This window comes from Abramis brama, assembly GCF_963993115.1.
Source record: "Abramis brama genome assembly, chromosome: 24".
NCBI classification, from domain to species: domain Eukaryota; kingdom Metazoa; phylum Chordata; class Actinopteri; order Cypriniformes; family Leuciscidae; genus Abramis; species Abramis brama.
Window position 1 is genome coordinate 1681099 of NC_139986.1, and position 13252 is coordinate 1694350.

Here is a 13252-nt window from a genome sequence, read left to right on the forward strand (position 1 = left end):
GTGCGTGTGTGAGAGAGAGAGTGTGTGTGAGTGCATGTGTGTGTGATAGAGAGAGAGAGAGTGAGTGTGTGTGTGTGTGTGTGTGTGTGTGTGAGAGAGAGAGAGAGAGAGTGTGTGTGAGTGCATGTGTGTGTGATAGAGAGAGAGAGAGAGAGGGAGTGTGTGTGTGTGTGTGTGTGTGTGTGTGTGTGTGTGTGTGTGTGTGAGAGTGAGTTAGTGAGTGAGTGTGTGTGTGTGAGAGAGAGAGAGAGAGAGAGAGAGAGAGAGAGAGAGAGAGAGAGGGAGGGAGAGAGAGAGAGAGAGTGAGTGAGTGAGTGTGTGTGTGTGTGTGTGTGTGTGTGTGTGTATTCTGGTTCTTGGCAGGCTTGTTGGTTGTTTCGGTGTATTTCACCACACCTTGCTGATAATCCCTGCTTAAGGGAATACTGTGAATCTCCTGCAGATACAGATGTTGATGTTGATGTTGTTGTTGTTGTTGTTGATGTTGATGTTGTCGACGGCTCAGGTCATCAAAACTCATCATATCATCTGAGTTTGGTGATGCTTGTATGTGGAAGTCAGGAGTGTGGCCTACGTCGCACTTCAGCACATGGTTGATTGTCTTGTGCCTAAAGCTGCAGAACGTCTCATTGTTGCACATAAAATTCAATGTTAAAGCTTCGCTGTAGATTTATGAAAACCCTCACAGGATGATAATAATCTGTCCACGCTCATCAGTCATATTCCCTCATATTCCACTGGATTGGTTTTGATGCTGCATGTTTCACTTCCATCTTCTGGAAAGTGCCATACCTTCTGACCAACACTCACACTCCTCTATATGTCCACAAACTATGCAAATGTTGTTTTGAAAAAGACACTTGTGTTGGATAGCTTGGACACTATTAGATACAGGACATGTTGACCGGAGTTCAGTTTTAAAGAGCCCAATTTCACCCAGTGACTATATGATAATATTACAGAAGTTAATTTACTCTCTTTATGTTTTTAAGTGGAGAATTAACCGGTTATATTCATAAATACATTCATTTATACCAATAAAATTCACTTTTATGGGTTAAATCAAGTTAAAACAAAAATCTCTTTAAGGAAAGAATTGCAAGTTACCATTTTTTTTACAGTATACACTCTTAAGTTTACATTTAAGCTCCAAAACAACACAGAGCACCATATGAGTGCAATGCCTTTGTGTGAGAAACCAACTGAAATCTTACAGTATTCATTGATAATACAGTATATTAATATATATTTAAATATAGTCCAAACATCACGCGTTCTTCGGTTTGTCTGACAAAACTGTGCATATTCAGACAGTAAAGGGATTTAAGCACCAGAGCGCAGGGGGAATATTTTTAGTACATAAAAACGTACATTTCAGTCAGTTTCTCACTCCGAGATATCACATGACTGCAGATCAGGAGTTTCGTGTGATTGCTTCATACATCGCTACACTAGAAATAATAGACTATAGACATTTTGCCCTCAAAAATTCACCAAAAATGTAATGCGAATGCACTTTCTGTAGATTTTTTAATTCCTCAGATTAAAATTCATTGAAATTACAAGATAAGATTTTAGATTTTAGAATTTTTTTTATTATTATTTCAGAATTGGTTTAGGCCTGACATTTTTTGATGCAACAGTTTATTTCCGGTTTTCCAAAATACACTTCTGTTATATTCTAAAATTGATTAATATATATCTTAAAATGGAGAGATAGATTTATAAAGTTGTCTAAACAAACAAACAAACAATTTCTCCATGCTCCAGTTCTCCATGTTTTTTTCCGCAATAGCGAATACATAAAATGTCATTTTTTATGGAAGCTTGTTTCTGCCACTGTATATAAATCAGATCATTTTAACTCACAATTCTGACTATTTGCGATTTTAGATCTCACAATTCAGATAATTATGAGTTTATATCTCAAAATTCTGAGAAAATACTCTGAATTAAAAAAAGGTTGCAATTACCTTTTTTATTTTCTATTCCATGTCGGAAACAAGCTTCCATATATTTTGATTTACGATCAATTCAACTTTTCCCAGGAAGAGCAGTGATGAATAATGAATCCGCCCAGTCAGATCCAGTTTATGCTGTGATGTTCTGCAGAACCTGTACCAGAGCCGGTTTGTGGGTCTGGCGTCGATGGCCTCTCCGTCGAGGAGCTCTCAGACCCGGCGCCGCTGTAAGGATGGGTCTCGGCTCGGCTTGGCTCACACTGAAGCGCTGGTTCTGCCCCGATCCACCAGTGACACGGATCTGGTGTCCCTGCAGAGCCGGTCCACCCTGACCGTCAGCTCCTCCCTCTTCTGCATCGGCCAATCAGAGGACATCGTGATCAGCTGGGACGTCACCGAGGAGGTGGACGCCGGAGACTGGATCGGCATGTACCTTATTGGTGAGAATACTTCATTAACAAGCAACCTATATGGGTTTATCAGCAGCTAATACTGTGAAACGTTATGTAAGTAATGAGGTACTCGAGGCTGTGCTGTATGGTGAATCTGAGGGTGTTGTTAGGCTCGACGCGAAGCGGAGTCAGTCGTGACTTATTCACGTTACAGCACTAGCCTCGAGTACTTTATAGCTTTTATAAAACGGTTACCACACAATACACATATTAAAGCCAACAAAATATGTATTAGTGCAACTTTCATGAAGTAAAATCTCTAAAAGCCTTCCTTCCGCTGGAAAAAATAGTCCCTGACCGAGAACAGCAACAGAAGTTACATACATTATTTCTCCATTAGATGGAGACAAAGACTGTCTTTATGAGTGAGTCAGTCAGTAGAGAAGACTTTTATATTGAAAGGACTGAAACTTGTGAACACGGAGAAGCAAGACTCAACTGATAAATGGCTAACTGTTAAAAGGACAAGATATCGCAGAGGACATTCAAACAGATTTTTTATTACGAATATAGGACTGACCTGAAGGAAGATGCTATATCTACTGTAAATGCAGGTACACTCGCTTATGATCTCTCACAATACTCTATACGCTTCAATGAACAATATCAATGAGAACATGTGTTGTGTAGTGATACATTGAACCATTGTGTGAAGCGGTCATCCGTGTTTTATCGTGAATAAAACACAGCTATTGACCAATCAGAATCAAGAACTGGAACTAACCATTTATAATACAATTTAAAACAGCTGTAAAATGCAACTTAAAGGTGATATATTATGCCCCTTTTCACAAGATATCATATAAATCTATGGTGTCCCCAGAATGTGTCTGTAAAAAACGCCCCGTTTATGCGTGTGTCCCTTTAAATGCAAATGAGCTTTAGCTCCGCCTCCGTTCAGAAGAGGGCGGAGTCTTTACACTCAGAAACTCCGGCAATAACAGAACAGGCCAATCTCACTCATCCAGAATCCCAGAATAACCAGTAGCGAGTGCAGCCTTACGGAGAGACTCAGGAAGAGCTTCTGAATGTTAGTGGAGACATTTCTGTAGTTGTTGTGGAGTTACACTGATCATCTCATCATCATGTTTAACTTCTCCACAAGTGTCCACAGTTCCTGAGGTCTTTATAAGACAGCGGTGACATGTTCTGGTCAATAGTGTTCAGTGCTCGTCTGAGCTCAACCACAGAACAGCTTCAGGCTTTGCTGGATCTTCATCAGTGCGTTAGAACTGGTCTCTGCTGTCGCTTGTGGAACCAAATGTCGGCTGGTGTGTGTAAACGTGCAGATTAAGGGCCGGGAATATTATATTAAGATCCTCTTCATACGCCAGAAGGAGAGTGAAATCTGATCGGCTTATTTTTTGACATGCTTGCAGAGAAAGACTCACCAGAACACCGTTACTGGGTTTCACTTTTCACGTTTTCTGGGTTGGTAGAAGCACCCGATTACAGCACTTACACACGGGAAAAGTCAGATTTTCATGACATGTCCCCTTTAAACGTCTGAACGGATACACAGATAACAGCAGAACAAACTGCCTTTTGCTGTTACTGACCCCCTTTTCTTTCTTTTCCTCTATTATAGATGAGGTTCTGTCAGAAAACTTTCTGGACTACAAGAGTCGTGGAGTGAGCGGCTCCCACAGAGGCCAGATCGTGTGGAGGATCGAAGCCAGCTTGTACTTTATGGAGGGTAAATATCCCTCGTCCCGTATCGCTCTGACTGTGTGTCTCTTTCTCTCATGAATGCCTCAGGGAGAGAGAGAACGCACTTATTTCTCTGTCAAACAGGCAACAAATAAATGCAATCTACAGTCCAGCCACAGAGGCAAGATGGACTTGATCATCTTCAGGATTAAAACCGCTTCAGAAATCCCTTTATTTCAGAAATTTCTTCTTCTGCTTTGATCTGGGAATGTGTCTTCACCTCGACTCACACATGCTGTTTCAGCGTGATTATATAAATCTGCTTTCTCGCTCCATGCATCTCTTTCTTTATCTCAAAACCAACCGGATTCAGCTTTTCAGCTTTTGAAGTTCCTCGCCATCTGCCATTTACTTTCGTTTCCTGAAGCGTCTGTCTCCTCTCTCCTCAATAAGTAGAAATGGAAATACTGTCCATCTAAAGCTTTAGATCTGAACCGTCTGATCAATCTAGTGTTAATATGATGTTTGAATGAGGTGAAAGACACAATTATTGGTCCCAGTTTATATTAAGTGTCTTTAACTACTATTTACAAACATTTAAATTAATAATTTAATACAATGCACTTATTCTGTGCATACATGTACATGTTTGTACATTGTACTTTTATTATTAATACCTTAACCTATCCTTAAACTCTGTCCTAACTTACCTGTATCAATAGCAGCACAAGTGTCTTGCATTAACACATCAACACAATAAGCACATTGTGCCTGGCAATTATTGGTAACACTTTATTTTACTGTGTCCTTGTTACATATGTTACATGTACTTACCATAGTAATAACAGTAAATTATGCATAATTACATGCAACTAACCCTCAACCAAACCCTAATCCTACCCTAACCCTATAGTAAGTACATGTTGTTGCTTAATATTACTCAGAACTTAAACATATAATTACACTGTAACAATGACAGCTTTAAATAAAATGTAACTAAATTATATAATTTAATGTAAGTACATAGTAGCTAAAGACTCTTAATATAAAGTGTGATCCAATTATCATATAAATTGATCATATTTACATAATACATCATACACTTGCTGAATTCAGAAATTGTAACATGATAAATCCAACGTAATTCATCTCTGGTGGATGAGATACATTTAAATTAAACGTTATACGTACGTATTTACATATAACTATTCACACAAATTTTGATCTGGTTGTGTTTTATGAATGAAGCCCAAAGAAATGAACAGTTTGTTTGTAGCTGGTGGTTTACTTGAAGCTTTTATCACAAATAATCATCTAAAATAGAGGTGGAAAAATAATGCATTAATTTCTGCAGTTAAAGGAGAAGTTCACTTTCAAAAAAACTTTTGCTGATAATTTACTCACCCCCATGTCATCCAAGATGTCCATGTCTTTCTTTCTTCAGTCGCAAAGAAATTAAGGTTTTTGATGAAAACATTCCAGGATTTCCCCCCATGTAATGGATTCTATTGGGACCCAAACGGTAGAAGGTCCAAATGACAGTTTAAGTGCAGCTTCAAAGGGCTTTAAACGATACCAGACGATGAATAAGGGTCTTATCTAGCGAAACGATCGGTCATTTCCAAAATAAATAAAAAAGTTTAAGTTTTATAAGCACAAACGCTCGCCTTGCTCTGTTCTGTGATGCGCGTTCGTGACGTCACGTAATACGCAATTACGTTGAAAAGGTCACGCTTGACGTGTTTACAAATGTGCGGAAGGAGGACCATATACACATTTTCAAATGTATTTGTGTCAGTTTATCGTTTAAAATGCCCATTTCGTGTGCGTATCCTCGGTGTTTTAATATTAAAAAGCCAAAAAGAACATTTTCTTCAGGACAGAAATTTTTCAAGCGTGACCTTTTCAACGTAATTGCGTATTACGTGACGTCACGAACGCGCATCACAGAACAGAGCAAGGCGAACATTTGTGCTTATAAAACTTAAACTTTTTTATTTATTTTGGAAATGACCGATCGTTTCGCTAGATAAGACCCTTATTCATCGTCTGGTATCGTTTAAAGCCCTTTGAAGCTGCACTTAAACTGTCATTTGGACCTTCTACCGTTTGGGTCCCAATAGAATCCATTACATGGGGGGAAATCCTGGAATGTTTTCATCAAAAACCTTAATTTCTTTGCGACTGAAGAAAGAAAGACATGGACATCTTGGATGACATGGGGGTGAGTAAATTATCAGCAAAAGTTTTTTTGAAAGTGAACTTCTCCTTTAATATGGACTATTATGCATGTTCAAAAAATAATTAACACATTTATTGGGGCGTTCATATTTTTCTCTTCCTGAGGCTTTGCTAATGTTTTTCTTCCTCCTAATTTACGGTTTAGATCTATTAAATATAAGAAATTCAATATGTATTATTACAAATTTTAAATAATCGAATTTGGTGCAATGAACAGAAAACTGCAATTTGTTACAATTTTTGGTAACAGTTTACAATAAGGTTCTGTTTGTTAATATTAGTTAACATTAGTTAAGACCTAACTTTGAAAACTACTTCTAAATCATTTATTAATTATAGTTAATCTTAGTTTATGTTAATTTCAGTATTTACTAATTACAATATTGAAATGTAAAAAATATGTATCTGTTAATATAATTAAATGGACCTGAGCTAATATGAACTAAAAATGAACAGTTCTGTTTTATTAACTAACATTTACAATAATTAACAAATACTGTAAAAAAGAAAAGAAAAAAAGAAATGTATTGCTATTTTTTAGTAAATGCATTTACCAGTCAACTAATAGGACCTTATTGTAAAGTGTTACCCAGTTTTTTAAATAAATGGATTGTTTTGTGCTATCTTTCCTTAATATTTTTATATATAATACAATACCACCACTATACCACATTTTAGTAATGTGCCTTAAATGTCAACAAAAAAAATTGCGGCACTTAATGTCAAGCTGCATTATCTGTGTGTGTGTAAATGGAAATAGTCTGTAAAGAAATGGCTCTGCATTATTCAGGTGCATCAGCCAGGTGTGTGTGAGAACAGGGAAGCGGGACAGTCATGAAAACACCACTTTTAGAAGCTGTAGTAACTAAAGAAGGGACGTATTTAGATCAAGAAGCACAGTTTATCAGAACCAGGATCATGCTCTCTGCACATGACACACACATTTACACACAAACACACACACACAGAAACAGACACACACACACACACACACACTTAAAATATGCATTTTTAATTTTATTTTTAAAAAAATGCCAAGAGGGGACCTGCAGCTGATGTCTAACTATCCAACAGAGGACTCATATAGCCTGCAATGGAAATGTGTGTGTGTGTGTGTGTGTGTGTGTGTGTGTGTGTGTGTGTGTGTGTGTGTGTGTGTGTGTGTGTGTGTGTGTGTGTGTGTGTGTGTGTGTGTGTGTGTGTGTGAACAGTGAAGTGAACTGGCAGTAAAGTCTTATATATATATGTATGTATTGAAAAATGTAATTATGTTAACTGAATGTCTTTTAGCACACAAAAAAAAAACATGCAAAGAGGGGATCTGCAACTCTGACCGATGTCTACCTATCCAACAGGGGACTCCTATAGCCTGCAATGGAACTGTGTGTGTGTGAACAGTGAAGTGAACGTCCTGGTTGCGTATGCAGAGGACATAGTCAACATCGACTGAATGGGGATCATGCTTAGGGAGTCTGTCTTCCTCGTACTACTATTTAATCAAGCCAATTCAACATCGGCGTGCGTGATTACATGCTCCGCCCTGCAGAAGCGTAAATACGGACCAGTTGCTTTTTCGCTGAGGAGCCGAGCGGCCCCCAGAGTCAGCGGTGGTCCAGTAGTAGTGCCGAGGGGAAAACATCCTCCGTTCCCTCCTTCAGGGTTGCATACGCTACCAGGACGTTCCCTTTCAGTCGAGAACGTCAGACATAGTCGACGTCGACTGAATGGGGATCTATTTGAAAACGCCACTAGTGCTGCCACCTTCCAGTGCCTAGACAGAAGCTTCCTGATCCCCGTCGATTTAAGATCACCGTAGGGATCGCAACATATGGACCCAGCCTAGCACAAGTTCCACCAGAGCATATGAGTGGTAGGCCTGGCTTCGGACGCTCCGCCGCGTCCATCGCCGGAGGGTGTGGAGGAACTCAACAGGGTTCGGTTTAAGAGGGAGCTCTACTGGAGCAAGAATTGCACACGGATTCAGTCCATAGGAGGGGAATGGCGCAGCAAGCCGACACTTCGAACCGGGCTCACGGTGAACTGGCTTCATGAGAAGGGAGCCCACGGGAAGCAGCGGTTCGACTATAGGTGTCGCCTAGCCCCCAACTCTAGAATATCTGTCAGCGAAGCACTCTCTGTCAACGCCTAGGCGGGAGCACACACTCACTTCAGAGGAGCTCACCACCTAAGTGGACATGTGCATCTCGGGATTTTCACCAAGATGAAGGCAGCCACCATTCAGTGGGCCAACCTCGCTTGGAAACAGCCTTCTCTTTCTGCTGATTTCCTTAACAGACAAGAGCTGGTCTGAGGTCCTAAGGCTTGCGTTCTGAGCACGTATAACCGCAATGAAGCGGATGGACCGAGAAAGCCAGGGCTGGGTCTGCCTCCTCCGGGGCAGCGCTTGCAGGTTCACCACCTGGTCCCACCTTTAGGGAGAGGTAGGAACCTTGGGCACATATCCAGGCCAGGGTCTCAGCTTGTGAGAGTAAGCCAGCCCGAATTCCAGGCACAACTCGTTGACCGAAAGCGAGCAAGTCCCTACCCTCTAGTGGAGACCACGCGAGCATGAGTCTCTTTAAAAACAGAATTTTTAACTCACTGCCTGCAGTGGCTCACGGGCGGTCTCTGCAGTGCAGTAGCACCAGAGATAAGGCCCAAGAGGATAAAGAGGGGCGCAAGGCAGATTCCCTTGCTCCCTCAGGAACCTGACGATCATGACGTGCTTCCCATGCTACTGCATCATGATGTGCTTCAAAGAGAAAATAGAGGCAACATCATTTTGAGGGTGGAGAACACAGCCCTCACTCCAACCCATCTTGCAGGAAAGAGAGCACTGAAATGACCGAACGCCTATAGGATCTCCTCACGGAGAGAAGACTCACTCATCGAATAGGTTCCACTTCTATTTGGCGTAAGCAACACTTCCTCTTAGGGGGTGTTCTCGCAGAAGTGATGGTGACTACCACATAGTTCTGCGGTTGCCACCTGAACCTCCGCGTCCATCTGTAGGACCGGCCTGGAATCTCTCCAGGGGTCTGAACGTGGGTGCCATCATGCCCCGTCCCTTAAAATGCATTCAGGGTAAAGTCAGGAAGGGCTGTCGAGGGGAACTAGGTCTGGTTGGGCCAATAAGGGGCAACTATCAAGACCTGCTCTACTCCTGACCTAGCACAGTAGGTGCAAGCGACATGCGCGCAGAAGACAGGAGCACTGCTCAACACTAGGTGTGAGACTCGTCGGCGGCACGATTGAGTAGGCTGGAAGAAATAGTGTAATGAAGCGGCCTCAGAAGCTTCTGACTCCAATGAGGAGGTGGCGGGCGAGTTGTGACATGCGAGGGAAGCTTAGCGCAACGGACGCGATGCTGTCTTTTCAGACCAGAACCAGCTCGCTGAGCAGTGGTGGCTCAAAGGGAAGTGAACAGCAACAACTCGATTTGGTCTGATCACAGGCTGAGGTTTTAGCGGCAGGCTGGGGTGATTTGTTGTCTGTTGTGATCTGGCGTGCCACTCTGCCACTGTCACCTCGGGACTCGACCTTAAGCCAGTGCTGAAGTGGTCTTCATATGGAGGAAGCCATGCGGCTGCGTTTGCCATATGTCCCCAGGAGCCTCTGAAAATTCTTTCAGTGGGACCCTTTCTCACTTCTGTATAGCACCGACCGGACACACTCTTTTATTGAAGAGGCATGTTGGACCGAGTCCATCCCCATACCGGAAGAGAGATACTCAGTCCATGGGCGAGATTACTCTCTCCCAGTTGACCTGAAGACCCAACTGGCTATGGAGCACTCGAAGGGTAGGACTCTGTACTGATACTTCGAAACCCTCAAACGCAACACGCAGGATAGCCTGTGGTGCGGAAGGCTAGAGATCTTAAGCACATGTCATTCAGGTCAAACGCTGCAGACCAAGCTTGGGGACGGGGCATTCTGAAAAATGCCTCTCTGTGTAGCAACTTGGACTGAGGCTTTCGAGAAAGGGCCCGTTTCAAGTGACACAGGGCCAAGATGGTCACAACCCACCACATACTAGGTATATGAAGAACGAGTTTATAAAAACTGGCCTTCGTATCGGCTGGAGGGAGCGGCTATATCACGTCCTTCGCCAGTAGGACAGCGACATGCGCGCACAAGACAGGAGAATTGCTCAACACTAGGTGTGATGAATATCACTGAGCTTTCAGGAGAACCAGGCCCAGGCTCAGAAGACCACAGACATACCTGAGGTGGGACAGCAAGGTGGAGGACAGTGATGTGAGTGTGCAGCACTTAACTGTCTCCACTGGGCGGCAGGGGATGCGTGAGAAGGCTGATGACCGGGTCCTCAAACTGGCTGGAGGCTGCTGCCGAGGCCCAGCAGGAGCGGCGGCAGGGGAACGTCCTCGGTGACAAGCAGGCGGAGGAACTGCCACCGGCAGCGGGGTGAAGGCAGCAGCTGGCCGCCGGGCCAGGATGTGCCGGATGGCCTCTGTCTGTGCTTGGGCGGCAGAGAACTGTTGGACGGAGTTCTCCGCCGCGTTGCCGACCAGCCCAACCTGGAAAATTGGGGAGCCCAGGAACCGAACCTTGTCCGCATCCGCCATATCAACCAGGCTGAGCCAATGGTGGCGCTCCTGAACCACTAAGGTGGACATCGCCAGACCGATCGTGCACACCACGACACTCATGCCCCGGAGGGCGAGGTCGGATGCAGTGCAGTGCTCACCTATGAGCGCACGGTCTGGGCTACCCTCGTGCATGGCCATGAGTGTCCTAGCCTGATAGACCTGTAGCAGCGCCATGGCACGCAAAGAGGTGGTGGCTTGCCCACAGGCTTTGTAAGTTCTGCCAGTCGGAACGGACGAGAACTCACAGGCCTTAGGGGGAGACGAGGATCCCCCCAAAAGGCAGCGCACAGGCACAGGTGCACCTGTGTCACGACAGACCGCTCCACTGGAGGGATAGCCTCATAACCCTTCACCGCTCCTCCGTCAAGGGTAGCGAGGGGGGGGAAGAACCACTCAACAGTTCTCCATGTACTTCGGGAAAGAAGGGTACTGTGGCGGCGGGCTGAGAACCAGCACGGCCCGCCCCGGGATACCAATCATCCAACCGAGACAGCCCGACAGCCTCGGCGGCCCGTTTCAGCATAGCTGATAATTCTGGATCTGGCTCGGGCAACCATATACTCCCAGAGGGAGACAACACAGTTGAGTCATCATCTCCAGAGGCCAGCTCACCCTCCAATGCTGCAATCGGCGTCCTGTCCTCTGGGGGAGCCCTGGATAAAATGGCTGGCCCATCCATTACAGATGGACCAGCACACTCCACGGGGGGCTTCACCAGCAGCGGTGGAAGGGAGGAGTGAGGAGCCCACAGGGAATGGTTACCGCATGAGACATCCAACACTATCCTCCTATCACCCATCCCACGTCTTATAAAAGCTCAATGTTTTTGTGTTGTTCATTCATTCACCAGACTTATTCTGAGGCTGCATGTGTACAGGACAAGACAAGTTGATTTTTAGCCTATGCATCCTAAAGATGTGATTTTCTTTTCCTGGTGCGAATAAAGCCTAAGTCGCCCAGCGCATATGAATGTCAAAGCCCCTCCAAAAAAGCTCTCTGGCTCAGACTATATGTCTATCAGTGAGCATTATTTGAGCACCAGTTGGCTTCTTCCTCCGTCAATGTGTCACCCTTTCCCTCCTCTTCCTCCCTCCTTTTCTATGCGTCCCCATTCTCTCTCTTTCTTCATGGCACAAAAGGGTCTATAGCGGGCCGTCTGAGCAGTAGAAAAGACCTTACGTAATGTTTTCAGGAAGCATGTGATGCCTCAGCCATACCCAATGTGCCACATGCCAATAGTGGTGCTGCGTTAGAGCAGGCAGGGCGATCTGCTGTTGGGCCCAATGTGAGCAGACTTGTGAGCAGCAGTCTCGAATGGTGTAGAGTCAGCTCAGTCGGGACTGTGAGACAACTCCCTCTGGTTTATGGGTTAAAGGGCACCTATTATGCAAAATTCACTTTTACATGGTGTTTGAACATAAATGTGTGTTGGCAGTGTGTGTACACAACCACCCTATAAGAATAAAAATCCACTAAGTGCTTCTTTTAAAATCCCCATAAACCATAAGCACTGTCTCAGAACGAGCTGTTCTCAGATTCGGGGCAATGTGACGTCACTTTGCACAGGCCCCTCCCATGACTGTTGATTGACACTGCAGTTTGAGCATAAACCCGCCCTGAGTGAGCTGGACACAGTCCGCCATTGTTTCCACGCTGGAGCAACTGTAGACAAGAATGTCTCCTAAGCAATTGAGGTGTTTTGTTGTTGGATGTAAGAATGAACTTAGCAGTCTTCATTTACTCTCGTTATTACTCGAGGATGGATCTGTATTGTTCGGGATCCAGCTTACAGTCTCTGGAGCGACAGGCCTAACGTTACTGATCACGGCAAAAATGAAAGTGAGAGCGCGCACTTTATGACAGCTCATCCAGTCGTGGATATACAGTTTACCAGTTGATTAAGCACCCACTGAAAAGGTGTGTATATATTTGTATATACCCCCTTGATGTAAACATAAAATATTATGTTGCCATGGAGAAGATCAGTTAGCCATTGGTTACACCTGAGCTGGGGTTATTTTTTCCCTTTTGTTAAGCACCTTTTAAGCACACAGACTATTCAAAGCGCTCTAAGACAAAGAAAACAGGGTTCAAAATTAGCACCATCTAGCCAAATGCTGGTAAAATATGCAAGTGGCTGGTAGATTTGCTTCACTCAGCAGCCGTAAAAACAATGGTAATGTATTGAGTGGCTGGTGAAATTTGAACATTTACTAGCCATTTGGCTGGTGGTCGAAAAAGTACATTTCGAACCCTGAAAGAAAGACATTAAAAAAACATTTAAAAATGAAAACAGAATAAAATATATAAAATAAAAATATACAGAAATACGGGTAGA

General features: G+C 43.8%; 1 protein-coding gene across 1 annotated transcript in view; it reads left to right on the top strand.

The window, feature by feature from the left end:
- hecw1a (HECT, C2 and WW domain containing E3 ubiquitin protein ligase 1a) overlaps positions 1-13252 on the top strand; it is a 98756-nt gene that overhangs the window by 11914 nt on the left and 73590 nt on the right. Inside the window, exons 3-4 of the mRNA XM_084102909.1 lie at positions 2113-2401; positions 4002-4109. Coding sequence (XP_083959035.1) covers positions 2113-2401; positions 4002-4109 — 397 coding nt within the window. The remainder of the gene's footprint in view (positions 1-2112; positions 2402-4001; positions 4110-13252) is intronic.